Consider the following 27,326-nt stretch of genomic DNA (forward strand, 5'->3'; position numbering starts at 1 on the left):
AGAAATCCATACATGCTGATAATGTTCATAAAAACAGAACTGAGATAGCTGCAAGGCCAGTAAAGAAAAGAGGGTAATTGCATCACGTTCCTCTAATGAAGGTCTGCACAAACACAGCATCATTTCTTTGCAAGAAACATGTGTCAGGAAGAAGTTAATCCCACACCAATATTCCAGATGTGGTTAACTCTTTTGTTCCTAGTGTGATCCAGGGATAATTGCTTACAGCCAGAGTAAATATTTGCCTTAGTACCCATGCTGAGTTCTTAGCAGCTGAATGACTAGTTAGTCATTGTAGCCATGGATGGACAGACAGACAAATATGGCAAGCTTACTCAATCAAGGCCCCTCTCTATATCTTGGACTTCAACTTCCAGAGTCTGCTGCCTAGAAATTCTTCAAGTTCCATCCAGCTCTTCTAGAGTGCCTCAGGAAGATGGCATTCCATTTATAATGCCTTGCGTGATTCATGGCATAGAAAGACAATAATTTAGCCAAACTGGCTAGAAATTGTGCAGTAGCATTCACCCAGGTTTTGTTTATCAGAATCTTAGGGCGCAAACCCAGCCAGTATGCTTTATAGCTATCATGTTGTGCAGTTCCTTTACAGTTAAACAAAATATGGCTTTGTGGTTTATATGAACATACTCTGTAAGCTAGAAGGCCATCAGGGTAGGAAAGTCAGCACATACGAGGACAGAATCTTTCCATTAGGGTGTTGTGGTGATTGAATAGCAATAGTAATAGTACTGAGACTTATATAGAGCTTTACAGTGCTTTGCAGCCCTCTCTAAGCAGTTTACAGAGTCAGCATATTGCTCCCAACAATTTGGGTCCTCATTTTACCCACATCGGAAGGATGGAAGACTGAGTCAACTTTGAGCTGATCAGGATCGAACTCCTGGAGTGAGCAGTGAGTTAACCTGCTACACTGCATTCTAACCACTGCGCCACTACAGCTCTTGAACATACATGTAGCCTATATGCCTCAAATGAGATATAGCAGGAAAATAAAGCATTAGGCCTTTTGAAATACTCTTTATTATTACTGATGGAAAGTTACACTCCTATTTATTCAATAATGGTGATAAAATCTATAAAGCTCTAAAACTGCCTGGGTCAGAACAGCGTTTCCAATGTTGTATAAAAACAGTAAAAATATTCATGAAAAATCATCTCATCTTCATACACCGTTAAACCAAACATATGTGATTCTGCATATAATTATCCAGAAGTAACATTCACTGAATTGTAGCCAAGCCCGAGTTTACATATTATGTTACAGTTCATTCACGATTGGCTATGACATCTGAACCCTGTTCATAGTTTGCAAACTACATATGGCTTAGTGTGATCTTGAACCTAGATATATGTTGTTTATTCAATCATGGCTGTAATAAACCATACCAGTAGCTTAACTCAGTGTGAATTGAAGCTAACCATTGCAATACAAATTCTGAAATGAGAATAAAAATTTTCATTTGCCTTGCCTTAATGTCTCTCAATTTTCTCCCGTTGTCTCCCATATGCTGAACAGTACAAAATAAGTAATGATCTGTTAACCTGTATCTTACAAAGTATAAACCATAGTGATGGCAATTCATATTTCTTCATATTTCTAAACTGCCCACTTTAGATTGTATCAGTAGCTATCTTCCTCCCAAAACAGGAGTTACTGATTTTTTACTATTGTTAATTCTATTGCTTAATAATACGCTATGTTAGCTCCTGCTTTTATTCTTTCACTATGTTGACTTTTTTGACCCACCCGTACTAATAAGAATCCACAACGTGAAGGCTTTCACTAGATGAGCAAAAATATAGGGTAGATGTTTGTGCACTGACTCCTACTGAAAGATAAAACAAAGACAAAACATGTCACATCGTGTACATACAAGCCAAAATATATCACACTTGGTAGTAATTCTTTCCAGCTCAATTAAAGAGTCTTTTAAGAGATTAATTAAGACATCATGTAAGAACAAGTCAGCTTGATTGCAGGCATCATAACTTTTAACTTTGCAGCATGAAATATAAGTAATCCTCAATTTACAACCATTCATTTAGCAACTGTTTTAAGTTACAATGGTACTGAAAAAACTGACTTCAGACCAGCTCTCTCACTTACCTTCCCAGCCAGTTTCCAACAAGCAGTCAACGGCTGAAGCTGGAGTTACATAACGTGATTCACATAACAATTGCAGTGATTCACCTAACAACTGTGGCCAAAAAAAGGTCAAATTGGACACGACTCACTTAAAAACTGCTTGCTTTGCAACCCAAATGCTGGTCCCAATTGTGGTCATAAGTCAAGGACTACCTGTAATTGGGAACATGATGCAACTTCTTTTGGTTAGAAGGCTGTTTCGCAGTTTTCCTTGGGTAATATGCTGGAAATTTATTCTTGGCAAACATGCCAATAAATCTTATTGGTGTACTGTACCTCAGTCTATTCTGACAGTGAAAAGTTTAAAAACAAAAAGAAGGTAAATATGTAACATCCTGTTGACACACCAAGGTAAGCCTGTGACAAAGTATTAAAATATTGCTAAGGCAATCTGGGTGAACTAAGTATATATACACATTTCACTTAGCAGAACAGTGATCACAAAAGAGGCTCCTTTTTCTATGAAGTGGCTCAGGGAATCCTTGTGAAATGAGCAGAGAGTGCAATAGCTTTCCCACGTCTGTTATTCCCACGTCTGTTATTATTGCTTGATGTATTTGGGCTGAAATTTCCATTAACCACAGTCCATGTACACAAACGTTCAGTGAAACTGGAGGGTGCTTGGTACAGAGAATAAAGGACCAGTCTCTTAAATTATACCAACTTCAAACTATAACTAATTTAAAAAAAACCTTCAAAGACTTTAGCAAACGTCCCTGTGTGTTTTATGCCATCTGACATAATAGGACAAAATGTTAAAGGATTCATTTCACAACCTCTTTGCCCAGTTCAATTTGGGATTGTTTTGCACTATTGGATCCATCCCACTAATATTTAATTAAAAATACCAATATCATTTCTATTTTGGCTTTCTTTATCCTGGCTATCCTCACTTTGAAATGTCATTCAAAAGCTAAGTAAAATATTGAGAATACACATACTTTAAAGACATTTTTGGTGCCCTCCACATCACATTTTATCCAACATTTCAGACTTATTGTGAAAACTTAGGGCAAACTTAAAGAGTGGATGCCATTTTGGAGCCATTCATCCAGATGTTAGTGACAGGTGCTACTGAATTGGCTTGAATTCACCAAATTATTGGTGGCATTCCCACCAGGCTCAAGGTTGACTCCTTCCATCCTTCCGAGGTGGGTAAAATGAGGACCCAAATTGTTGGAGGCAATAGGCTGATTCTGTAAACTGCTTAGAGGGCTGTAAAGTACTATAAAGCAGTATGTAAGTCTAAGTGCTATTGCTATTTTGCCCTGGCTGTACACTAATAACAACTCATCATTCCCTAAGTACTCTAGTAATCTTTTTGATGTTATTCTTCCACCTTTTTTCTACTTCACTCAATTTTGCCAAACATAATCTTTTTTCCTTATGCATATTCCACTTGCATCACTTGCTCAAAATCTGTTTACCAAACATCACTTCAAGGATGAACAGTCCGCTTTTCTTTGCTTCAGGACTAATTACATCCAAATCTGTATCTTAAAAAATCTTACCCTTTTTTCCCCTTGGTTCAGGTTTTAGAATGTGTCAACATTAGGAAGACCTTTGCTTTACAATATTTCTCCCTTATCTTTCATGATCTTGTCTACATTTGTCATAGCTTTTCTGCTTTAGAATTAATCTCCTTTTAATTTCTACAGTACAGTAACCACCTTATCTTCATCTTATCCATTTTATCAAAGAAGTAAGATAAGAAATTAGACAGGAAATCCAAGGAACAGTTGCTGGGTTAAAGAGAGGTAGGTAGGTAAGTAATTTCACTGCATGTGCTGTTAAGTGTTTTTCCCTCAACACTTTGTGCTAATATAGCCAGAGGCAGCAAATGTCATGTTGAAATAACTGGAACCAGAAGCTAACCTATGGTAGTAATAGCCAGGCCTTGAAAGATACCAAATTTATTTTTAAAAATGGCTCCATTCAATCACATATATGAAAGCCTCATCCCATTTGGTGCCACCCAAATACACAGGTCTTCAGTTCTTGTAATCCACAGAATATGGGATATATGTCAGATTTGAACAATAAATGCCATAAAAAAATAATAATAGCTGGCACCAAAATGTTTGAGCTGGAAAACAGCACAACAAATCGCAAGCCTCAAATGCAATTCTTTATTAACATCTCTCCTATTCTCATACCAGTGCCACTTGGCAAAACTCTGGTCTCCTTTGCCTTTCAAGACATTGTTTGGGGCTCGTTTTAGAAATCTGTTGAGGGCATTAAAATTCCTGTGGAAATTAAATTTCTAAGAGAAAAATGCATGTAAATACCATGCATAGTGAGAGGGTGAGTGCATGTGTGCGTTTTACTCACTGCTCTTGTAGGTGTTGTCTAATTGGCAACTTGTTGGACAGTGTGTTTGGGAGTTTTAGCCGCTTTGCCAAAAAAAAAAAGCAAAAAAAAAAAAAAAAGCAAGCAGCTGGGTAATGGCTGCAATTCCGAGCGCTCGGCAATTCGTGCTCCCGCTGAATTGAGCCGGATTTTGCTTTGAACGCTCCTATCATCATGGCTGTCAAGCAGCTTATTCCATACGCGGCGCTGAGTTATCTGGAGAAGACTTTCTCAGACCAGGCACGCCATGCAAACTTCAGCGCGCTCAGTCGCGAAGCAAACCCTTCCAAATTCCACGGGACTTAACTCTCCAGATCGGAAGGAAACACGGTTAGGTTGCAGCTCCCCCCACCCCCGCCCCGTTTGACTTCTCAAAGTTACCTTGCACAGGGATCGGGCTGCAAAGTTCCCCCTTTATCCCATCCATTGAAATGCAAACCCGCCCGCAAAGGTTTAGGCAATCAGGGATCCGGGAGGGGGGGTGGGTGGGTGTGGGGAAGCGAGAGGCGGCTCCTTCGGGATTCCTTGCTTTTATTTGGCCAGGCAAGCCTTTGCAACGAAGTCCGCCTCTCTTCTTCTCCCCTCCACCCACCCTTGTTTGCTTCCAGCGATTCCTTGATTCTGCACCTCTCCTTTCCAGGAGGAAGAAAAAGAAAAAAAGAAAAAGAAAAAAAAAAGGCAGAGGCCGGGAGTAAAACCCGCTCCAAAACGGCCTCTCCCCCCCCCACACCCCGCCCCGCTTTTAAAATCACAATAAAAGTGGGGGGAGAGAAAGAAAAGCGCGCCCATCAGGGGAAAGCGAGGGGGGGCGCGGTGCTGGGGGGTCCCGGGAGAAAGGGGTGGGGGCGGCGGGGGATGGGGAGCGGAAGGGGGTGTCTGGCGGGGGGCGTTCCTCCTCCTCCTCCTCCCTTCCTCCTGCTCGCCCGGGGTGTCAATTTGCAGCGGGAGCTCCTCCTCCGCCTCCTCCTCCTTCCCGGCCCCTCGCTCGCATTCTCGACCCTCCCCGGGTGGGCTGAACAGGGGACCCCTCCGGCCGCCGGAGCGAGCGACTTCCACCCGAGTTCCCGCCGCCGCCACCCAGCCTTCCCTGTCCGGCGTCGCCTGGCCTTTTCCCGCCTCTCCGCGCTCCTCGACGCCGCAGGAGGGAAGCTCCGTGGCGCCTCCGCCTCCCTTCCCGCGAGTGTCAAAACTTTGTCGGGGCGGCGGCGGCGGCGGCGGGACGGGGCTGAGGCGGGAGGCCGGGCTGAGGCAGGCGGGGTGCGCGGAGCGGCCGCCCGCCGCACCGGGACCCCGCCGCACCATGCCTCAGCTGCAGCCCGCCGCCGCCGCCGCCGGTGGAGGAGGAGGAGCGGGCGGCGGCGGCAGTAGCAGCAGCGGAGCCGGCAGCAGCAGCAGCGACGATCTGGGCGCCCCGGACGAGCTCATCGCTTTCCAGGACGAGGGCGACGAGCAGGACAAGGGCGCCGGGGGCGCGGCTCGGCTCATGGCGACCTGGACGAGCTCAAGTCCTCGCTCGTCCACGAGTCCGAGAACCGCGGCGGCAGCGCCTCCGGCTCCGATTCTGAGGTAAAAGCGGGAGGGCGGCGGCGGCGGCGGCGGGGAGGGGCGCGCGGGGCGGCCGGGGAGGGGCGGAAATGGGGAGGGGTTGATGGGGGGTGAGATTCGCCGGGGGCGCTTTTGGCCGCGTCGTCTCAACCCCTTTCTTTGTGTCTCCCCCGACCCTCCTCTTCCCCCCCTCAGTCGGAGAGGCCGCCTCAGCCGCCGCGGGAAAGTTTCCAGAAGCCGCGGGACTCTGCAGCCGAAGGTAGCGAGCCTTGGAGCCGTCCTGCGAACTGCGGGGGACGGGCGGGGAGGTGGGGCGGGCGGCGGCGACGACGACGAAGAAGACGACGACGACCTGCGCTTCTTTCCTCCGTGCTCTTCCGTCGTTTTCTGGGACGAGGAGGAGCTTCCCCGGGCCGCCCCTCCCGATCTCCTCCGGATTGCCTTCCCCTAGTTGGGCCCTGATCCCGACCCGGTTGCTCTGGGAATCCTCTTCTGAAAAGGGCCCCGGCTGGGAGTTTCCTCGGCCGCCGGTCCGAGCGCGAAATCCTAATCCGGATTTGGAATCCCCGCGCAGGGGGAGGGGAACTGGTTCCCAAATGAAGTTGGGCGTCTTTGCAAAGGCTGTTTGGCTGGAGCGCGGTGGGCTCTCCTGCCCCTTTGCTTGCTTGCCTCCGCACAAAAGATAGACACCCCCCCCCACCCCCAGTAATCCCAGCCGGCTAAAGGGTGGTTGACAATAGTTTTTGCTTCTGGAACTGGAAATTAACCTTGGATAAGTGGGTTTACAATGGCAGCCGAGTCGCAGTGAAACGCGCAGATTTGACGGACTCTTAATTGCACGGGATTCTGCTCTTGCTAACTTTGAAGATCGAGGTGCAGCTATCCTGAGGGGTCCTAGGTGCTCTCTTGAGCTTGCTTGTTTTTTTTGCACACGCTTCATTATCCAAACTAGGTAACATGAGTTCTAGTGACCATCAATGCTAGTAACTCAAACTAGGGCAACATCAGTAGTACTGATGGTATTACCTACTTTGGGTAATGAAACCTCTGCAAAAAAAAACAAACCCAGGCAAACTCAGACAGCACCAAGGAGCTTTTATTTCAACCAGAGCTAGAAATATTCTCCTATATTAGCAGCAGCAATTGTGCTTATAAGTGTTAAATTTGCAGGGTTGAGGATATCTCCCAGGACTTGAAGGTACAAGATTTAGTTTGAGTAAACAAAGCATATGGGGATGTGTGGCTCTTTAAAAAAGGAATACATTTTGAATGTGGTGTTCTCAAACAAGAGGTACCATTTTACTTCTGAATGAAGAAGTTTAGGTTCAGTGAGGGGAATAGTTTTAATGCTGTGCATGTTTATGCAGAAATGTTTCCTTCAGTTCATATGAATGTATAGAATTGCTGCTTGACAAGGGAATAAGTCCCCTTGGCCTGCATTGGAATTGTTTCAAAGTCAGTAGTAGGCTTTAGCCCAAATTTTTAATAAATGCATCACAGAACTTTGAATGGAGAAGTCAGAATTCACCCACTAATGAGTTTCTAATTGTTCACATACCTTAAAAAGTAAAGACTATAAATTCCTTAATGATCCATTCCAAAGTATCCATTTTATGAATACATTTATTCAAAACATTAAAATTAATACAGTTTATTTCTAAATATAGAAATTGCTGTGTGCAGTTTAAAACATGTAAAGTGTTTACTCAGAAATAAGCCTTGCTTGGTTCAGGGAGAATTGTTTGATGATACTTACGGGGTAAGTGTACTATTAACATAATATTAGGTGGATTCCTCCCTGAGTTTGTTTTTTGCACATTTGAGGGAGGGGTAACAACTCTTGTCTTCCCTTATATTAACAGCATACAGTAGGTGAAATAAAAGTTACAAATAATGTTATTATTTGTGTAGAATTTTGGACTGCAGTTAATCTTGATAAATGATCCAGTGGTACCTTGGTGTGAGTGCAGACATTAAGAATGATTGCATAAATATCTAGCTCACTGACAGAGCTGCATAAGTTTCCTCAACTTTTGTCCCAAGGACAAACTTTGGGAAGTTTGCAACTCTGCAGTTTGTACTAATGAATGGCCCATAAGGAGGAAAAATATCTTTTTATAAAAGTTCATTACTTCGCAATACATATTTATCATAGCAAGCCTACATTTATGTAACAAAGGTGCTTAACATTATGACCTAAAAGAGTGAGGATCTGTTTTCTAAGGGTTTGCACAACTCTGAAGATTGACCACGCTATCCTGGACATTAAGTATTAAATTGCTATAGGGTCCACATGATGAGACATTTTTTAAAATTTTTGATTTAACTGAATCTTTTCATGTGATTTATTGAGCAAATTATAGTTAAGCAAATTATAGTTTGATATTTTGTATGGGGGAAAAATGGAGGATAAGTGTCACATTTTGACTTAAAGCATTTGAATGAAACTTGTGATGTTATATTTTCTTGGGGATAAATATCATTGAACTATGAGATAAAGATCAGATAGTTAAATGCTTTAATTAGAAGTACAGTGATTTCTGTTGTTTCAAATTTGTTTCAAGACATAAGTACTAGATAACAAAATGGAATAAATACAATTTCATCTTGTTTAGTACTTTTTGCTTCAATGCTAATTCTTCTCTGCTTTGTGATTGGAGCTAGTTTTTTTTTTTTTTTGAGTCTAATCTTGTATAATTCTTGGAGTTAAAACTTTAATTTATGTAATTCATACAAGTTTAAGTTGGTGGTTTTGCCATTTGTCAGGGGGTTTTACTCTCAATGTTTATAACTTAATATCTTCCTTCTTCCATAGTAATTAGAAGACAGCAGGATGGAGGTTTTTTTAAAGGGACTCCTTATCCAAGTTATCCTTTCTTGATGATCCCAGAGCTGGGAAGCCCTTACCTTCCTAGTGGAACCTTATCTCCAAGTGGTGCTCGAACAGTAAGTACTTTGTTTTGCAATATGTATAATTAATTTTTTTCTTCCTTTTTGAATGGGAATTCGATTTGGATGGAATGGGTTTTATATGCCCTTTAGCCCCACTGAAGGGTGTTGCTTTACCTTTGGTATCTCAGTATAATAAGCAGTCAATCTTTTAAAGCTGGAAGTGTTAGTAATAGAACCCTTTTAGATAAGGAGTCTGAAGATAGGCAGTCTCTTCTACACTTCTCTGCCAGATTTACAGCTTAATTTATAACATTGAATTTTTTCACTACATTGGATACACTGAAGATAAATGTTTTCATAGGATTTTGTCTCATTTTGGCCCACCTATTCCACAGTTCAGAACAAAAAGTCCACATCTACTGAAAATTGTTCAGTAAATTTAAGGTTTATATCATGTTTATTCACATTTTCAGTGAACTGTTTGTTTATTTTGGAAAGATGCTCCAGGTTTTTCTATAATACAAAGTGGAATAAAATATATTTAATGAATAAAAAAATTCTGAATAGAATTCTGCTAGGAAAAAAAGGATGACTCTAGATGACAGAGTTGGATTTAAGAGAAGACTACCTTTGCTATTGATGAAAAAAATAACTATAGCATAATATTTTTAATTTGCCAGTTAGGAACATGTATACAGGAAAGGTAGAGACATTAGATCTGCACTAATATAGTATAGATAAAATAAAAGGAAACTTTATCACTTATCAAACATGCTACTCTATATTTTCCAATGCTTTTCATTAGAAACTTCAAGGAAGATCTATTATATCCTGACATCTGCCCTCTGGAATACAATCCCTCTAGAGCAGGGGTCTCCAACCTTGGCAACCTTAAGCCAAGCGGACTTCAACTCCCAGAATTCCCCAGGCTGGGGAATTCTGGGAGTTAAAGTCCGCCAGGCTTAAAGTTACCAAGGTTGGAGACCCCTGCTCTAGAGATCAGATAGCTCCTGTCCAGTCTTCCACAAGGCTCTGAGGAGAGGCTTTGTGCTTGAGTCTGGGATTCCCAAGTGTGGGTAGGAGCCTTTTTCTTGATTATGTTGAATGTTGGCTTGTGGCTTTGCAAAATTTCTGACTGCTATGAGTTTTATGTTTTTTGTAGATATTTTTAGTATTGTGAGCAGTCCATTATCATGCAGGTGAGATAGGCTCTCATTTAAATCCACCAAATAAATAGAAAATAGATATTTATTAGGTAGTACAGAGGGTTCTTTACCAAGTTTTGGCAGCCTAGCTCTGAAATTCACCTGCTCAGTTTACCTTCAAGGACAGCCTACTCAATACCATTGCTTATTCACACTGTCCTTTAACATAAGTCTTTTGTTGAGAGTATTTGGAGATATAGTTTCGCTTCTTAAATGTTCACAAGCCTTATAAAACTTGTATACTACTTACAACTTCTGAATTTTCTGCAATTATAAGAAGTCCAGGCTATTGACTCTGCTGGCTGTGGTTGATGGAACTGTAATATAATGTAATAATATTTGGAAGCCAGGTTTGAAAAATCTGCTTAAGAGTGGCTTATGGCAAGTGATTGGCTAGGATATTGATCCTAGGTTGTAGATAGCTTGATGAAATAGGCAGTCATGGAGAAAAAACTTCATCAGCAATTACCATTCATGATAGTTGTATTTTATTTCTAGTATCAGAGCCAGCATGTCTTTGACTACTAGCTGTTGGGGTATACTAGTTGTGCTAATATTTTGCTTCCAGATTTCCCGAAGTATCTTTTTGTATTATGTATACTGTGAAAGTTTCTCAGCAGAACTTACATAAGGCTTTAGTGCTTAGTGAATGGGTAGAGTCCTAAGAATCTGGGAATATCTATCTGGGTAATCAATGTAATCATAATATCAATAGAATAGTATTATTTAATATTTTTATTACCTGGCAGTTAATTTAAGATGGGAAACATTGTATTATCATCCTGTTTTGGTGGAAGTAAGATCAGTAATGACATTAGTATCCAAACAAAATGTTAAATATAAATGTTTGTTAATAATCATTGTTATACATTTTGAAGCATATCATTCTAAGATATTACCGCCATGATTTACTAATCGCAGCTGGATTTACTAATCGCAGCTGGATTCCTTCATTGTTGGAAAACTATAAAACTTCAACTTTGCTGGGTTTAAAGTAAGCTACTAGATCTGGGTTACAGAAATCCAGGTTATTGCTAGATAGCAGTGAAATGTTTTTTTGTTGCCACTTATTGGTTCAGAGTTTTGTAGGCCTGTGCTAAAGCCAAAGCAAACAAATCCCATTATGACTTAGTGCTACATATGGATGTATGTTTACAAGGCACTCATTATGTACATTGTCCTCTGTCTTACTTTTTTAATCATAATTTGACTTGTTGTGGTCTGGAAGTTTTCCTAAGGTCAAGTGTATTCTCCAAAGCCTTGATTTCTGTTAAGCATAAGATAATAGTTGAAACCAGGGTCTATCCGGATACTATAGATTGTGACTTCAAACTTTCTACCAGGTCTTTCAAAAGAGCTTCCATGTGTCCTTGGGGGACTAATAAACAATACGATCACGCTGTACTTTGCAGGCATTCCTTTATCATCCTAATTTTCTCCAGAATTAATGGCTATATTATAAAATTGCTGTTAATAAAGATTCAGATATGTTGACTTTAGCTAAAGTAAGCTATTATACTACAATTCTAGTATAAAATAAGCTTCTTAAGCACAATAAGTCGTATGCAGAATGGTTAAAAGAACTAGGTATTCAAGAGCTGATAATCATGGAACGAGCTATCAAATGGGGTTTCTTCCTCTTCCCTGGAGATCTTCAAAAATGGGCAGTCATTGATCAGGGATGATACAGTGAATCCCTTGACACTGAAAGTGGTAAAAGAGTAAGTAAAGAAGAAGGTACAGTGAATTCTGAAATGTTCAAGGAATTGGACTTAGTAGCCTTTTATTTACCTTCCAATCAAGGATTGTATGAAGCTGTGCAGCATCCTCTTTCTTTTTAATAGCAGTAGCCATAGGGATAATTCTAGTGCTTCTCAACTTCAGCACATGTTAGTGTTGAGATTGAGAAACACTGTATTGTTTTATCTGAATACTACTAATGTTGATTTTTAGTCAAAATATGAACTCCACTCTTTAAGCAGGTTTATAATGTCTGATTAAAACTAGCTTCTAATAAAGCTATAGAACTATAGATTTAATCCTATGCTACTAGTTTCCCTTAGAATAGAAGGAAAAATTCTGGAAAGGGAAACAAACAATTATATGTGTTTTAGCCCATCTGAACTCTGGTTAAAGTTTTTACATATGGATTAAAGTGAACAACTGATAAATTAAAAAACATACTCTTGATCTCAATATATTTAACTTAAAAATGAACATAACATCCAAATGTCTAAGTTGCTGCCTGAGGCACAAGTTTGTTATATAGAATAGCAGTTTCCTTAGTACCTTTAACTGGTTACTGAATTGATTAACAACTTTGAAGAAATTTCTTTTAGATAAAAGTAAAAGGTGGTTCAGTTATTTCCCCATGAAGTGCATGTAAGATTTCAGGTTTTTTTCTTTATATTTGCGTACATTTTGGTTGTATAAGATTTCTGAATACCATTTGGTTTGGTTTGATTTATATAAGGAATTGTTAAACATAGAGAAATAATAGTTTATTGATCTTACCAATTTTTGTTAATAAAAATGACAAAGCCAAAAATATTGTCAGTAAACATCTAGAAAATGTCATATTAGTTCATATTAGTTCAAAGGGAAATTAATCTATTATTTTTGTTTTTCCTTTTTCTTTAAGAGAATAATTGGGATCACAGCTTAGCAGTGATTTAATACATCACTCTAAATTTTGACTGGCAAAATAAACACATAAAAGAATTATGACATAGACAGATCTTGCAACCATCTCTTGTTTGTTCTGCTTTTCTCATTTAAGAGGAGACTTAAGCCATTTAAAAGCTGTTAATGGGCTGACATTGTGTGTCCCCACAGACATTTTAAAAAGTGATTAAGCAAATTGACCAAGCGTTAGACAGTAAATTGAATTCTCTAGAGGCCAGCCCCCCCAGTGTTCCAACTCCAATTCCAAATTCTACAGATGCCATAACCCTCAGGAGCTCATTGTGTTTTGTGGCCATTAGGGATTCCCTGCCTGCTTCCTTATCATGTGAATCTATTATTCTCATTTGAGTTGTCCATGAACATCTTATCAGTTTCCTTAGCAAGTATCACCAGTCTTGGGGCTTTACTGCCTTTGGATTAATCCATAAATTTGAAAGATAGATGTAATGACATAAAGTTTTACTAAACTTCCAGAAGAAGTAAAAGTGCATTTTTCTTGTGAAAAAGGAAAATACATTTTCTTTATATTTAGATTGATGGTGATCCTGGCCCTTTTAGATTTGTAGGACTTTAAGAGCTCTATTGGCCATGCCAGGTTATGAATGATAGGAAATGTTTTCTTGGAAAGCCCTAAGTCTCCTACTTGGAAATTTAATTATATGCAGACATTTCATAGCCAGTATAATCTTAAAACAAACATTACCTGAGTGTTTGTACAAGAAGATTAACCATTTTCTAAAAATTTGCCCAGTTAAGAGTCCTATTTTGCTTATCAAAACAGTTTAAATTGATTGAATTTTGTAGCATTAGTGATGAATGGATTCTTGAAGACCACGTGCAGGATTGTTACAATAAATTGATGGCAGTTGTGCTATTTTTACATGGAGATCATTAGAAGTCATTTTATTCGATTTGTCTGTTACACCTGGATTATAGTTAATTTTGTGAGAGCAGGCTTGTTTTCTCTGAATCTGTCTTTTATTTAGATCATTTCTTTCTATTGAAGATGACTCTTCTTTTAGAAGTAAAATGGATAGCCAGAGAGCAACAAATCCTAATGTGCAACAATGCACATGGACTGCTTCCTAATTTCTTGAATTTGGTAGTGCAAATGAAAAAGATTATCTAATTGTTCTAAAATTCTGTTCTGCAAAATTTCTTGCTGTAGACTTGGGGACCATTTCCCTTCTTTTTTTCTTTAAAAGTGAAATTTCAAGTAATTCTTACAGTGTTGCTGTAATATAGTTTATCATTGTAAATCTTAATTGATCAGGAATTAAGATGTACTGTTTCCCCTACTGTTATTAAAAGTGAGATAGCCAAAATTGTCTCATGTTATATTGAATCAGACACTGGAATGGATGAAAATTAATACTTTTATATTGTACTATTTATAAATCTGTGTAGAGTATATGTTCGTAAAATGAATGTTTACTTTTAGAATGTTAAGAATTAATTCAGAGACTTATTTCTAGGTAAGTGTTTATAAAGGATTTTAACTACAAGTTCCTGAAGCTTGAATTTGTAATGCCATAGGAAATAGAAATAGCCTGGTTTCGTGTTCATGTTAAACCAGTTGATCATTTTGTTTTTAACTTAACGTTGTAAGTCACACTTTATGATTTAGTGCATAAACGATACAGTTTGTTCCTCTGCTGAAGAATTTGTACTTTCAAAACATGCTGTCTAATGTTTTAATGAAATTCCTTTTAGGACCTACCCCCTGAAGCAGCAGAAAACAAACTTTATTGAAAGCCACATACATTTTGTACACTGGAAAATTATAATGCATTTTTGTTGCTAGGAAATAAAATTATTTCTGGCAGTTTTCTAATACTGAAAATATAGTTACTTCACAGAATTGAATTGATGGAATCCTCTTATATTTACAAGGAAAGATAGCACAGGTTTTTCCCTTGTGTTCTCAAGGGAATGTGTGGCATGCAAAATAAATTCAGTTGGCAAAATTATGGTAAGATATTGTGGAGAAAATCTGCAGTTTTCCAGGTTTTTTTTCCCCTTAGGCTGTACTTGTGCTCATTGTTAAACTGTTCAATTTAGTCTTCAGTTGGGTTTAAACAGCATTGTTGAACAATAACTGCTTTAGTTATGATTTTGCTGCTTCCGTAATGTTAGAAGAATGGTTCCTATTCTTTAGGATTTCTGTCTAATCTCAGCATTTTAGAATTGTCACCCCTCTTGAACTGCATCCTGTTAGTAATTCTGAGTCAGGTAAATTTCACTTTAGGGAACATTTTCCAACATACTACACCTTTTTTTCCTGAGTAAAATAATTAACATTTAATCTTCTACATAAAGGATCAGTTAATACCAGTGTATATTCATACCCAAAACCACATCAGCCATTTTCCTACTTGCGATAACAGTATATCATATAAAAACAAGTTACATATTTTAAGTTACTTAAGGAGCTGCTTTCTGCTTTGTTTTAATACATTCAGATCTTTTTAGTTAACTTGTGGGAGCAATTTTAAAAGGTTAGATAGAAAGCCTGAATGCTTTGTCTCTGGGGACACTTTTTTTTGTCTTGATGAAAAGTCTGTTTCTTATTTAGAGTTATTGTTTTGTTACATTCTTAATCTTGCTGTAACTGCTTCAGGCATGAGATAAACCCCAAGTTCTATGTTGTGCGGGGAGAAAAACTCCTGAGATGAGTTGCAGCTGCTTTCTCACCTAATAAATGCAGAATGGTAGTGCCTTTCTTTCTTTCTTTCTTTCTTTCTTTCTTTCTTTCTTTCTTTCTTTCTTTCTTTCTTTCTTTCTTTCTTTCTTCCTTCCTTCCTTCCTTCCTTCCTTCCTTCCTTCCTTTCTTTCTTTCTTTCTTTCTTTCTTTCTTTCTTTCTTTCTTCTTCCTTCCTTCCTTCCTTCCTTCCTTCCTTCCTTCCTTCCTTCCTTCCTCACTCCACCCATCACACCATTTGTAGACAACAAGGTAACTTCTATTAATAGAATACTTGAACTCCTATGCTATCTATCACTCACTGGTCCAATAATTGAAATAAATACGATAGGTAAACAGGGTTGCAGTATTTTATTTTACCTCCTGTATTTTGCAGACCATGTACTTTACTTTCTGCTACTAGAGAGTGAGACATTTTATAATCTTTCTGAGATCAAAGATTCTACTAATAAGTAGGGGAAAGGTACATAAGTAATAGGGAAAAAGAGGCCTGGCCCAAGAGCAGCCACTATGCAAGGAAGCAAAGAATGGGTTATGTTCAGTAGGAAGTTGATAGAATAGCTGGAAGTCTGTGCAATTAAATCATTTGGCACAGTCTTTACCGGGGAGATAATAGAAATGGATGCAGGGAAAAGATGTGAACTTAGCAGTATCTGAATGGGAATGCAGTAAAAATTGCAGATCTAGGAAGTGAGTGAAGTTCCTAATATTTCTGGCAAAAAGGATAACTTTATGGCATTAAAACATGGTATCCTCTGCCCAAGTAGGTCTGACGCTCTGCCCCATTTAAATTTCTATTGCTACAGCGCATTGTAAAAGTGTGTATGTGTGCATATACTGTACATACACATACGCACATATATATATACATTTGTCACATAGATAATTTTATTGTAAAAGGGAATAATGCTGGCTTGGTCTTTTTTTGAATTAGGGATGTAGAGATACCTGAAAGAGCTCCCTGCTGTCTGTGCATGTATGTGCATGCACAGCCACTTCCTTTGTGTCCCCCCCCCCCCACACACAAAAGTGGCTGTGCATGCACATTCATGCACAGACAGCTGTGAGCAGCTTCCAAGATGGCCATGTGATCCTAGAAAAAGTTGTAACTGTGATAACAGTTGCAGAAGAAATGCTTTGTACATGCTGCAGCATGTTCCAAACCACTTCTTCCAAAGAATTTACATAGTCCTGTTGCTTGTCTCTTAGACAGAGGGGCTGGGCTAACTTGGAGTATCATGGGAATTACAACCCATCAGACAGAGGACAGCAGACCAAGAAAGGTTCATCTGTATGAAATCACTAGATGAGAATGGCAGGGAAACATACCTTACTGTAAGCTACTATGCCAGTGAACTCAGTGATGTAATCTTGGAATGCTTCTTTATAGTCAATAATTGGATGAAGGGGCATAACCTTTACAATCAATCTAGATCATTGAAAAAATATTGGCATACTGAGGAGGCTTACAAGGCTAGAAAAGTCTGTTTTGCATTGGCTTGTGCTCCTCGGTCTTGTGGGACCTATTGGACTCAAGTTTGCTAAATGATAGCATTCTACTGTTCTTCCATTATACTGGTGACTTCTGTATTAGTCTGTTGCTTGCATATTCTGCATAGGAATGCATTTGAAGATTACTTGGAAACTAGTTAAGACAAAATTAGGTTATCTTATTAACAATATCTGTTTTCCTGCCAATTCATCTCTGAGTCATGAATTGTTCTTATTTTTATAGGACCTAATCATTTAATTTCCAATTATATCAGAAAGCCTTTCTTTTTATGTGAACCCTTTTCAGTGCTCAAGATGGCTGGTGAAATGAAAAAGTAGTAAGACATAGCCATTTCTATAGCATGTTTGAAACGGGGGATTTTTTGTTGTTGCTGTTTTTGTTTTAGTATATTTGTGCAGTTCCCAAACTTGGGTCAGGGAACTGCAATGTACTCAAGGGGCATTGTGGAATCTCAGTCTACTAGCTAAAATTAATTCAGTTTTGGCCTAAATACTAAGGTACCGTAACTGAGAAAAACGTTGGCAGCTCTGGTGTCATTCCATTGTTTTCAGATGTACTGCATATAATAGAGAAACTTTATGAAAAAGAATTTTAGAAATATTTAAAATATATGTGAAAAAGTTATAGGATCATTTGTCATTATTTTAAGATCTGCTCTCTGCAATATTCAAAATCCTTGCATCTCCACTACCCTGTAGGCCTAAGAATTAGAATTGAATCTGATTTGGGTGGGGAACAAAAATGTCATCTATTTCTTACTTTGATAAGTGCTTGATCTACTATCAAAATGTTTACTTTTGATAAATATGAATTTTCACATTTTAAAAAATTATTATGATTGTAACAGTGCTGGGAGCGATGAATATAGATCACAATTACAGACAGGCACAGTTTTAAGGCATTGGAAGCCCTCTGGAATTGATTGTACAGTATTTGTCCAATAGAAAAATGATGGTTAATTGAAAGTAGAAAATACTAGCAAAAAATAGCTTACTAATGGACTAGCATTGTTTTGGAAAGGCTTTGGAGGGAAGTAAGGCATTTTATTGAGGCTCAGTGAAGAGATTAGTTTAGTTGAACACATTTTCCTAGTCCTTTCCTAAAAGCAAAAAAATATTTTTTAAAACTTTTTATCCAGCATTTGACAAGGGATCATATACAAACCTGGCATATATATATGACTTCGTGACTTTTGAAAAGAAATCGAGAAATCCAGTGATACGATCACTGTCAGGTAAAAGTGCCTTTGTTGGTTGAAGAGCTTAATACAAAAATCCTCCTTTAGGGTCTATTTCTGAAAGGAAAAAAAAAACAGCAGTTGCTGCTGATGAAGGGCTAGTGTACGGTGTTTAGGAGCCCAGGTGTTTGGCAGTATGGAAATATTGTGTTACTCACACACCTAGGTTACATTCTCTCCAAATCCTTTCCCATTGTTTGGGTATTTTCCCTTGTTCTCCCATAACTAAAGCAACTAAAGCCTGCTTATCTTGCAGCAGTAAAGTTAACAGAACACTCGCTCTTTGAGTATGAACATGGATTTGCCAAGTGATGAATAACATGGGCAATCACCTATTATTATCTTAAGTTGGGAACAATATAGATCTGGCTCTCAAGAGAACAGGTTGAAACTAGATTGAGTAGCTGTTAGGGTAACTAATCCACAATATGCATTCCTAGAGGTGCACACCTTTTTCTTCTGGCTGACCTTTTTCGCATTTAATTAAATGCAGCACTGCCAGTCTTCTAGAGATTTGAACATTTATTTTGTAGATGTTAAGCTGCATTTGTTGCAGGTAGCTTGAGTAGGCTGGAAATATGATGCAACTCTATCAAGGCACAGACAGTTTTAAATTTTAGTAGAATGCTTAATGATGGAGCTTAGAAATTCAATAATAATTGAATTTGTGGCATCTTAAAGACTAACACATTTATTATAAAGAAGCTTTCAATGGACTAAAGCTTATGCTATAATAAATATGTTAGTATTTAAGGTGCCACAAGACCATGCTGCTTCTGCTGTAACAGACTAATGTAAATACCCCTCTAGGAATTCAGTATTCTATGTTAATTACAATTCCATTAATCTAGGCATGTGGCATAGAGAGTTGGATACATTAAATTTGCTGTCACTGTTGGCTTTTTAAAAAGCAAGTTTCTAAATTTCCTTGGTTTAAAAATTGTTACAAGTTGTAAAAAATATGTACCATCAGAATAATATGGACAAATATCTTGTAATAATCAAATCAAAATGCCATTCTAGAATGCATTAGTTATCAGCTCTGTTAACTACTAATTTAGATTTGCATTTTTAAGAAAGACAATCCATATTTCTGACAAAATATTGGACATGAATTTCTAGAATTTCAATATTAAATTATTCCTGCTCAATATCTTGACTGGCCAAGCTAGCCTGTTGAAATTGTGCACCATACACCAAGTTAAAATTTGGAGAAAGTGATGCAAATAATCCAATAAATTATAACAAAGAGATTGTGTTAATTTAAAAGGATTCAAAGGACTATTCAGGGATATGTGTGTGTGTGTGTTTGTAAAGAAGTGCTTACTTAAAGATTTTATTGTGTAGTTTTTATGTACTGTAGAATTGTTGAACAATTCTACCTTTGAAAACATAAAGAAGGTGAAAATTTCAGGTAATTGTGAAGAATGATGAAGTTTGGAGAAGATTTTAAAAGATGTTTCCTATTATTCAACATCCTGTTTTTTTGTTTGCTGTACCATCATGGTTGTTGGCTAATCATTTACCTTCAATTTTTGACTAAACAATATTTACAAGACGTTTCTTCCCAGTTCCATTCCAACTTAGAGCAACAAAATTGCTCCAGGCTACCCTTCATTGTATTTCATTTTAAGGGGCCTTATTTGAGGGGTGATGCATGCATGCTATTCTGTGCAGCTGGTTTTAGTTATTTCACTAAACTATTGTTTCCCTCCTGGATTGACTTTGCTAAGCAGTGAAAGAACTAGAACGTATAACGGTTTATCCTGGGATTCAGACAGCTCTTTTATTATTAATTTGAAATATTTTAAAGCAAGTATATATGAAAGTCATTTCAGAGGAGTGGAATATAGTATGCCAGTTTTCTCTTCCACAGGGATAAATGTAAGATCTGTAAAAAACAAATCATTCACTGTGCTTCTCACAATATTCTGATCACAAGGAAAGGAACGAATATGCAACAGTTCCTGTGTCTTATGTTAATACGAATACTAGATCTTTCAGATCAGTTCATATAAAGATCAGGGTAGCCTGGTTATGATTAACAATGTTTTATTGGGTCACTTTAGAACAGGATCCAAAATTCATGAATCTCAAGTCACTTTCTGTGGCCTAAAATCATACATTATAGCTGTTGAGGAAGCTGCACAGGAAGGCCATGGTACTGAGTGCAACATAGAAAAGCAGGCTGGATCCCAGGAAGAACTCCACAAAGACGAACAGCTTGTCTCAGGTCCTCAATTGATGCCCTATGGCCTCTTGTGCCAGTCAGTGGTGCTCTTGGGAAATCCCCCCTATGGCTTCACTGTGGGGGAAACTCCTTCTGAGACTGGGCAAAACTGTGTGCAGGAGTTGTGGAGAATTAGGACTTGGTCAGGAAGAGAAGGAAAAAATGCTGCAGCTGCTGCAAAAGGTATTTTCTGCAGTCAAAAAGAGAGTAAAGAAAGTAGAAAAATCTCTGCTCACCAGGAAAAAGGGAGGATTTAGGCACCTCTTAATAAGATGAGTTTCCCAGATTATATGGTCCTAGTTATGTTCTTGGAAAAAAATAGTTATCAAATATGGGTGTTCTTGGTAATGAAAAATGCATCAAGTTAAATGGCCATAGTGGAATAATTATTGTTTCTGAGTTCTGACTCAGTTTTTTATTTAATAAAATAATGTTAAGTCAGAATGCTGTGCTCTTTTTCTGAAGGCTTGATTTAGTTTTCTTAGCCATCACTTAAGAAGCTCTGGAATCATAAGAGGGTGAAGGACTACTGATACCATCCAATTTAATCCTCAGCTTGAAGCAGGAATCCAAATTTAAAACATCCCTAATGAATAGCTGATGGTGTCTGCTGGAATTATGTTACATTGGCACATCATCAGGACAGATAGTGGTTATTGCATTATTGCAATGTTTGGAGGCTAAACTAAAGCCCTGTGGTGAAATGCTTTTTATTGGGTCTATGTAACACTATTTTATTTCGTAGTTGTAGTTTTATTAATGCCTTTGCATTGTTCATTGTTTGTATGAAGAACATTAATCAATTAGTTAAGTAATTTTTATTCATTTGTATTCTTAAAACCATTGCTGTAGCTGTAGCTGAAAAGCTAGGGTACTTTTAGTCTCATTGGAGAAACAAAACCCTGTGCTACTTCCATTTTTGCCTAACAGTAGAAAACATGGTTAAAAAGGAAGAGAAATAAAGTTATTATTTAAGATTTCCCAATGAATCCTTTGCTTAAAACACAACATTATTTATTTTTCAGCTTTTGCTTCCAAAAATCTATCCCATAGACTATATTGATGAGACTGATGCTCAGATGGGTAGAATTGGAAAAGGAAATCACATTGAGCATAGCTCTGCTGTCTTAAAGCCTGTGGAATGCCAACGGACTGGTTTGAGAGAATTATTGATCTAGGATATTTTGTGTTCACATTGTTTTTTTTACCATTTTGTGTTTAAAAAGACTTTTAAAAGCCAACTTTCATTTTTATGGCTTATGCCTAAGGATTTTGGTATGTAAATAATTATGTAGCAGTCCAGGAAAATGAGAATTTTTAACTACAGTTTCTGTATTTCATTATAATGGAAAAATAGTTGCAACATTCAAACATAGCCTCATAGGTGGCTGATTGAATATAGGCGACTTGTACTTTGATAAGAAAATTTTTAAAGTTCCAGGAACAACTACTTCCACTTCCACATTTTCTTTCCTTGTCATTTCCTTTTGGATTTTCTTAACAGAGATGGAGGAATAGGCAAAGATTTCTGAAGGAAATCTCAGCAGTGGGATTTCTGTTCCCTGGGCAAGTGCTTTTCCAACCGATTGTCATTACCCAAGCCAACTAGATACTGTGTCTGAATAGGAATGAATAGAGCCATTCAGATTGATGGACAAGAGCTGAAAGTTGTTCACAAAAACCACTGGGCAGTCAGTAGAGCTACAGACAGCAGCATTTGCTCTTAAAGCTGATAAACAACAAAGAACAGTTGACAAATTTACTGGAGCTTTGAGTTGGTACAGTTTTTCCACCACCTGGAAAAGGCACTGGACAAAGCAGGTAGCTCTCTGTACAGTTAAATGTTGGAATGGTTTGTGTGTAATATGCAAAGTGGGGGCTAGGGATGGAATAGGAAACTTTGTCATCCATGAAATGGCTATTGATGCATGAAAAAACAAACAGTAGCATTTAGTGGGAATGCTGATCAATATTTTGCTAGTTCTATTATGAAAAATAAAAATGGGAGTTGCCTTATTTTCATAATTTTTAACATATAAGATACAAATGTGTCAGAATGTACAAGCGTCTTATACAATCTAACAAGAACTCACAGTTTAATTGTGAATAGATTATTGAAGCTCATTTTTATTCCATTGTTATATATTTCAGTCTTCAATCTGGTAACATTCAGATGTATTGGATTATATTCCACATTATTCTCAGCTGCAGCTTGTAAAATGGATTTGTTTTATAATCTCCCTGTGGAATTACATTTTGTTTTTATCTAGTGAAAGATTTAACTGAAGTTTTAGAATATATTTATTGCTATATTCTTATTTATTATCTTCCCTAGTGCCTGGGAAGGCTCCTGTTGATAATTATGAATTATTTGATTTTTAGATAATTTATGTCATGTTGGTAGAAATAATTAAAAGGAATTATTATTTTAAATGGTGGTATTAGGTTAATACTCTTTGCCTCCAAAGTAGAAAATTCATACTAGAAAAGTAGGTATCCCAGGGGTTTCATTAATAGAATTAAATCTAGTTTAAAAGTTACTCTGTATGGCAAAGTTGACTATAAACTGCATGCTTCCAAGTCCAGTATGTATGATGTCACCATGACACTGGAAGTTATTAATTTAGTCATGCCTGAAACTCCCTCTTTCTCCTTAGAGCTGCTCGGAGCATCCAGAGTGGGTAGTGCTTCAGTCTCTGCACTGGTAGGCTGAGCTTAATTTTGAGGAACGCTCCTCCTCCTCCACGTGACTCCAGCGTAGCGTTCCCCAGTTTATGCTCAGCCTCGTGCGAGACAGGCAGTAATTCGAAGAGCTCCTTGGCCGTTCCAAGAAAGTTTGATTCTGATTCATTTCCTTCATTCTGTTTCAGGTCGTATTTTCTTCTTTAACCTCCTTAGCCCTGCGCATTTGGTTTTTATTTGCTAATCACCCCAGGGAGGTGTTTTTTTCTCGCCCGAGAGGGTGGCAAAGGGGAGGACCAGCTGGGCCTTCACGCTGCCCCCCCCCCATAACCAAACTCCCCTGCCGCTTGCCTTTTTCCCTTGCCGCTCGCTTGTATCGTTTCCTTAACAGCGGCTTGCTTTAATTCGTTCCGTTTACCCTCCCCCCACCAAGTGCTGTTTTTTGCCATCGGAAGAGTTTTTTTCTCTTCCCTTCGGCTCTCCCGTTCCTTTGGACCTTGCCTGGTCCCCGGGGAGCAATTTCGTCAGCGGCTGAGAGGCCCCGAAGTTGGCACATCGCAGGCGGACGCCATTTTGAGCGCCGCCTCGTGCTCCGGCGCCATTTTGAATTTTCAACCTGAAGAGCTGCGCTGCGAATTCGCTCAAGGAGCAGGACCCGTAGGCCTGCTCAGAGCCTTGTTTTTCCTTTTCGTTATCCAGCTTTCCATTTCTGAGGCTGATTCTTTGAATTCCTATTGTTGGCTGATCCTGCAGCTTCTCTCAGCTGGCACAACTCGGCCAGTTCCGCCTGGGCAGGCAGTTGCTGAAGGCCTACTTCTCCACCTCATCAGGCCTCTGGTGTTCATTCGGCTGATTGGACCCATTTGTTTGCATTTTATTTTAAACAAAAAAAAGCATTCAATTGGGGGGGCGTGAATTTTTCTTTAGGGCACCCGGCCTTGTTGTAGGTCGACCCCTAGGCGTGCCAACCGCCTCGCATTAATTCTTATATTGTTCACTTACCTTTTGAAATGGCAGAGGGCAATCCTTCCAGAGGTCCTTCGTTGAAGGCCAAATCCAACCAAATCCATCTGCGCAGACAGGCTAAGGAGACCTCCAAAGCCTCTCAGAGGGATGCCTTAAGACGCCACAAGGCGCTGGAAAAGGAAATTGATAGATGCACCAGACAGTCAGGCTCAGTGCCTCCGGTTCTACCACCCTCCACTCCCTCTACCCAACCCCCCCCCCTCTAGTCTATTCCTCCTTATCCAGGCGCAGGTCACCCTCGCAGGGTCACCAGGCTCCTGGAACACCGGCTAGACGGGCACCAGAAGCTACCTTCACCCCCACAGCCGCCGGTCTGCGCCAAGAGGAACCACTCATACAGGAGGTTCCAGAGCAATTGAGATCCTGGATGGAGTTGGCTATCCGCCAAGGGATCGCAGAAGGACTCCAGCAGATGGCCAGACCCGGTCTCCATCCGATGGCCCCTGAGTATGAATCTCAGTCAGTAAGATCCCTGCCCAGATCGGAACCTCTCCAGGAACAAGTACCCCATCAGGGGGAAGTTCCCCTTTCAGTAAGGGAGGAGGAGGAGGAGGAAGGGGACTTAGATCTAATAAGGCAAGATGAGGAGGAGTTTGACTTGGGGTCCTTACAATATAGCGAACCCCTTTCTGAGGTGGACTCATTAGAAGCGGAGATATCCGAGGACGAGGGTCTCACTCCCGACCAACCAGCCTTTGTGGGGCTATTCAAGCCCCAATTATTCAAATCCCTCCCTTTTAAGGCTAGGAATATTTCGGGCCTAAATACTCAGGCCTCCTCCGATTCTACTCCTCTTGCTCCGGAAGGCCAAGAGGACTCCATTTTCAAACAACCCGTAGTGGAGGCCGAAGTCATCCCAGCTCCTCCCATCTTTTCTGACCTGGTGGTTAACCAGTTGGCCTCTTCAGCGGCCCCCCCTGCCCCTTCAGCCCACGACAAAAAAAAATTCAACCTGGACCCAGAATTTATTGGGCGCTCCGGAGGTTGATGAGCCCATCGTGGGCCTTGCCTCCTCCTCCACCCTCAGTGACCCCCTTGAGGCCGGAGGAGAAGCGGGCCGAGCTGGCCTTGCGCCGAGCCCACCAGTCGGATGCCTGGGCAATCAGATCGGCCACGGCCGCCTCTTTCTTTACCCGATCATCCATTCGCTGGCTCCGCCAGCTCAAACAGCATGTCCCAGTCTCCAATCTCAGAGTCCATCAGGACATAGCCAAGATTACGGCCGCAGCCGAGTTTTCGGCCGACGCCACCTTCCACTCAGTTAAATTTTCCACCAGAGCTATTTCATCTCATGTCACTGCCCGCCGTCTGCTCTGGCTCAAGCATTGGCAGGCAGACCTCAAGAACAAAGTTAACTTGGCTTCTGCACCCCTAGTGGGAAACAAATTGTTTGGACCATCTTTGGATCCTCTCTTAGTGGAAGGTCGCAATAAGAAGAAATTTCTCCCATCCCTTACCCGGAAATCAGAACCCAGACCCTTTCAGCCCTTTCGGAGAGCTCCCTTTCGGCCCTTCTACCAGGCCTCCTTCTCCCCTAGGTATCAAAGGCCCCCCTCCTTTGGGTCGGGTCAACCCCAGGATAGGACCGACTCCTCTGACAGAAACAGAAGGGGCGGTAACTACAAAAGGCCCTTTTGGGGATCTGGTAGCCGGCCCTTCCGGCGCTCCAGATAGACCACATGACCCAATTCCCATTGGCGGGCGTCTTAAAGCTTTCGCCAACCAGTGGGATGCCTCTACTTCTGACGCCTGGGTTAGGGACACCATCAGGTTCGGCCTTGCCCTCGAATTTCAATCCCCCCCCCCGATTTCTTCATGCCATGCCCTCTCTCCAAGGACCGCACTAAGCGCAGCCTCATGGACTCAGCCATCCAGCACCTAATTGACATAAGGGCCATCCAACCTGTCCCTCAGTCTCAATGAGGGCAGGGCTTCTACTCTCACTTGTTTGTAGTCCCAAAACACTCGGGGGGATGGAGAGCGATTCTGGACTTAAAGCGGCTTAACCGCTATCTGGTATACCGTAAGTTCAAGATGCACACATTGCAGTCTATCCTATTGGGAACTAGACAGGGGGACTGGTTGTCATCCATTGACCTCAAGGAAGCATACCTTCATATAGCAATCCGACCTTCCCATTACAAATTTCTACGTTTCTGTTACAATAACCTCCACTTCCAATACGTGGCACTTCCATTTGGTTTAGCCTCCGCCCCCAGAACTTTACCAAGGTTCTAGCCGCGCTAGCTGCCCACCTCAGAACCTTCCCGGTACGCCTCCACTATTACCTGGACGACATCCTCATCCTATCCCACTCTAAAGATCAAGCAGTGAGGGATACCCAGGTGACTCTAGCCACTCTCCAGGAACATGGGTTCCTTATCAATTGGAAGAAAAGCCAGTTATCCCCTTCCACCAGAATAACCCACCTGGGGACGGTGATTGACTCTCTGAAAGGGAAGGTGTTCCTATCGTCGGATAGGCTTCTTAGCATCCAGAAATCAGTTAGAACCATCAGGCGGCTTAGGAGGGTCTCCCTTCTGGAGCTATCTCAATTACTGGGAAAAATGATTTTATGTATCTCCATTGTTCCCTGGGCTCGTTTACACTCCAGATCCCTCCAGTGGTTCCTGCTCCCGTACCAAAGAACCGGATCAAGCAATTCAAAACTCAAGGTCAGGGTTCCACCAAAGGTCCTCACGTCCCTCCTTTGGTGGAGCAAATCGCCCATCAACAAGGGCTGCCTCCTCAAGGAGCCCCCAAGGGTCACCGACACCACAGACGCCAGTCTGTTCGGGTGGGGCGCTCATGTTCAGTCCCTCACATCACAGGGCAGATGGTCAGCGACAGAACAACTATGCAACATAAACTGGCTGGAACTTCACACCGTCCACCTGGTCCTCCGCAGCTTCCTCCCTCAGGTACGCGGCCACCACATCCTCATCCTCACAGACAATATCACCGCCAAAGCCCACATCAACAAACAAGGGGGCACACAATCATTACGCTTGATGAGGGAGGCCGAGTGCCTCTGCTGTTGGGCGGAGTCCCACCTCCTTTCCCTCAGGGCAGATTACATCTCGGGAATATCAAA

At 40.4% G+C, this 27,326-nt stretch overlaps 1 protein-coding gene across 1 annotated transcript in view; it reads left to right on the forward strand.

Moving 5' to 3' along the window:
- Positions 1-5,295: 5,295 nt before the first annotated feature.
- The window catches only part of TCF7L1 (transcription factor 7 like 1), a 75,704-nt gene continuing 53,673 nt past the window's right edge, over positions 5,296-27,326 (forward strand). The window contains exons 1-3 of the mRNA XM_026671400.2: positions 5,296-6,082; positions 6,257-6,320; positions 8,877-9,007. Coding sequence (XP_026527185.2) covers positions 8,942-9,007 — 66 coding nt within the window. The 5' untranslated portion in view covers positions 5,296-6,082; positions 6,257-6,320; positions 8,877-8,941. The remainder of the gene's footprint in view (positions 6,083-6,256; positions 6,321-8,876; positions 9,008-27,326) is intronic.

The sequence above is a fragment of the Notechis scutatus genome, chromosome 7 (assembly GCF_049901735.1).
Source record: "Notechis scutatus isolate UNSWTSFEM ecotype Mainland chromosome 7, rNotScu1.2, whole genome shotgun sequence".
In the NCBI taxonomy this organism is placed as follows: domain Eukaryota; kingdom Metazoa; phylum Chordata; class Lepidosauria; order Squamata; family Elapidae; genus Notechis; species Notechis scutatus.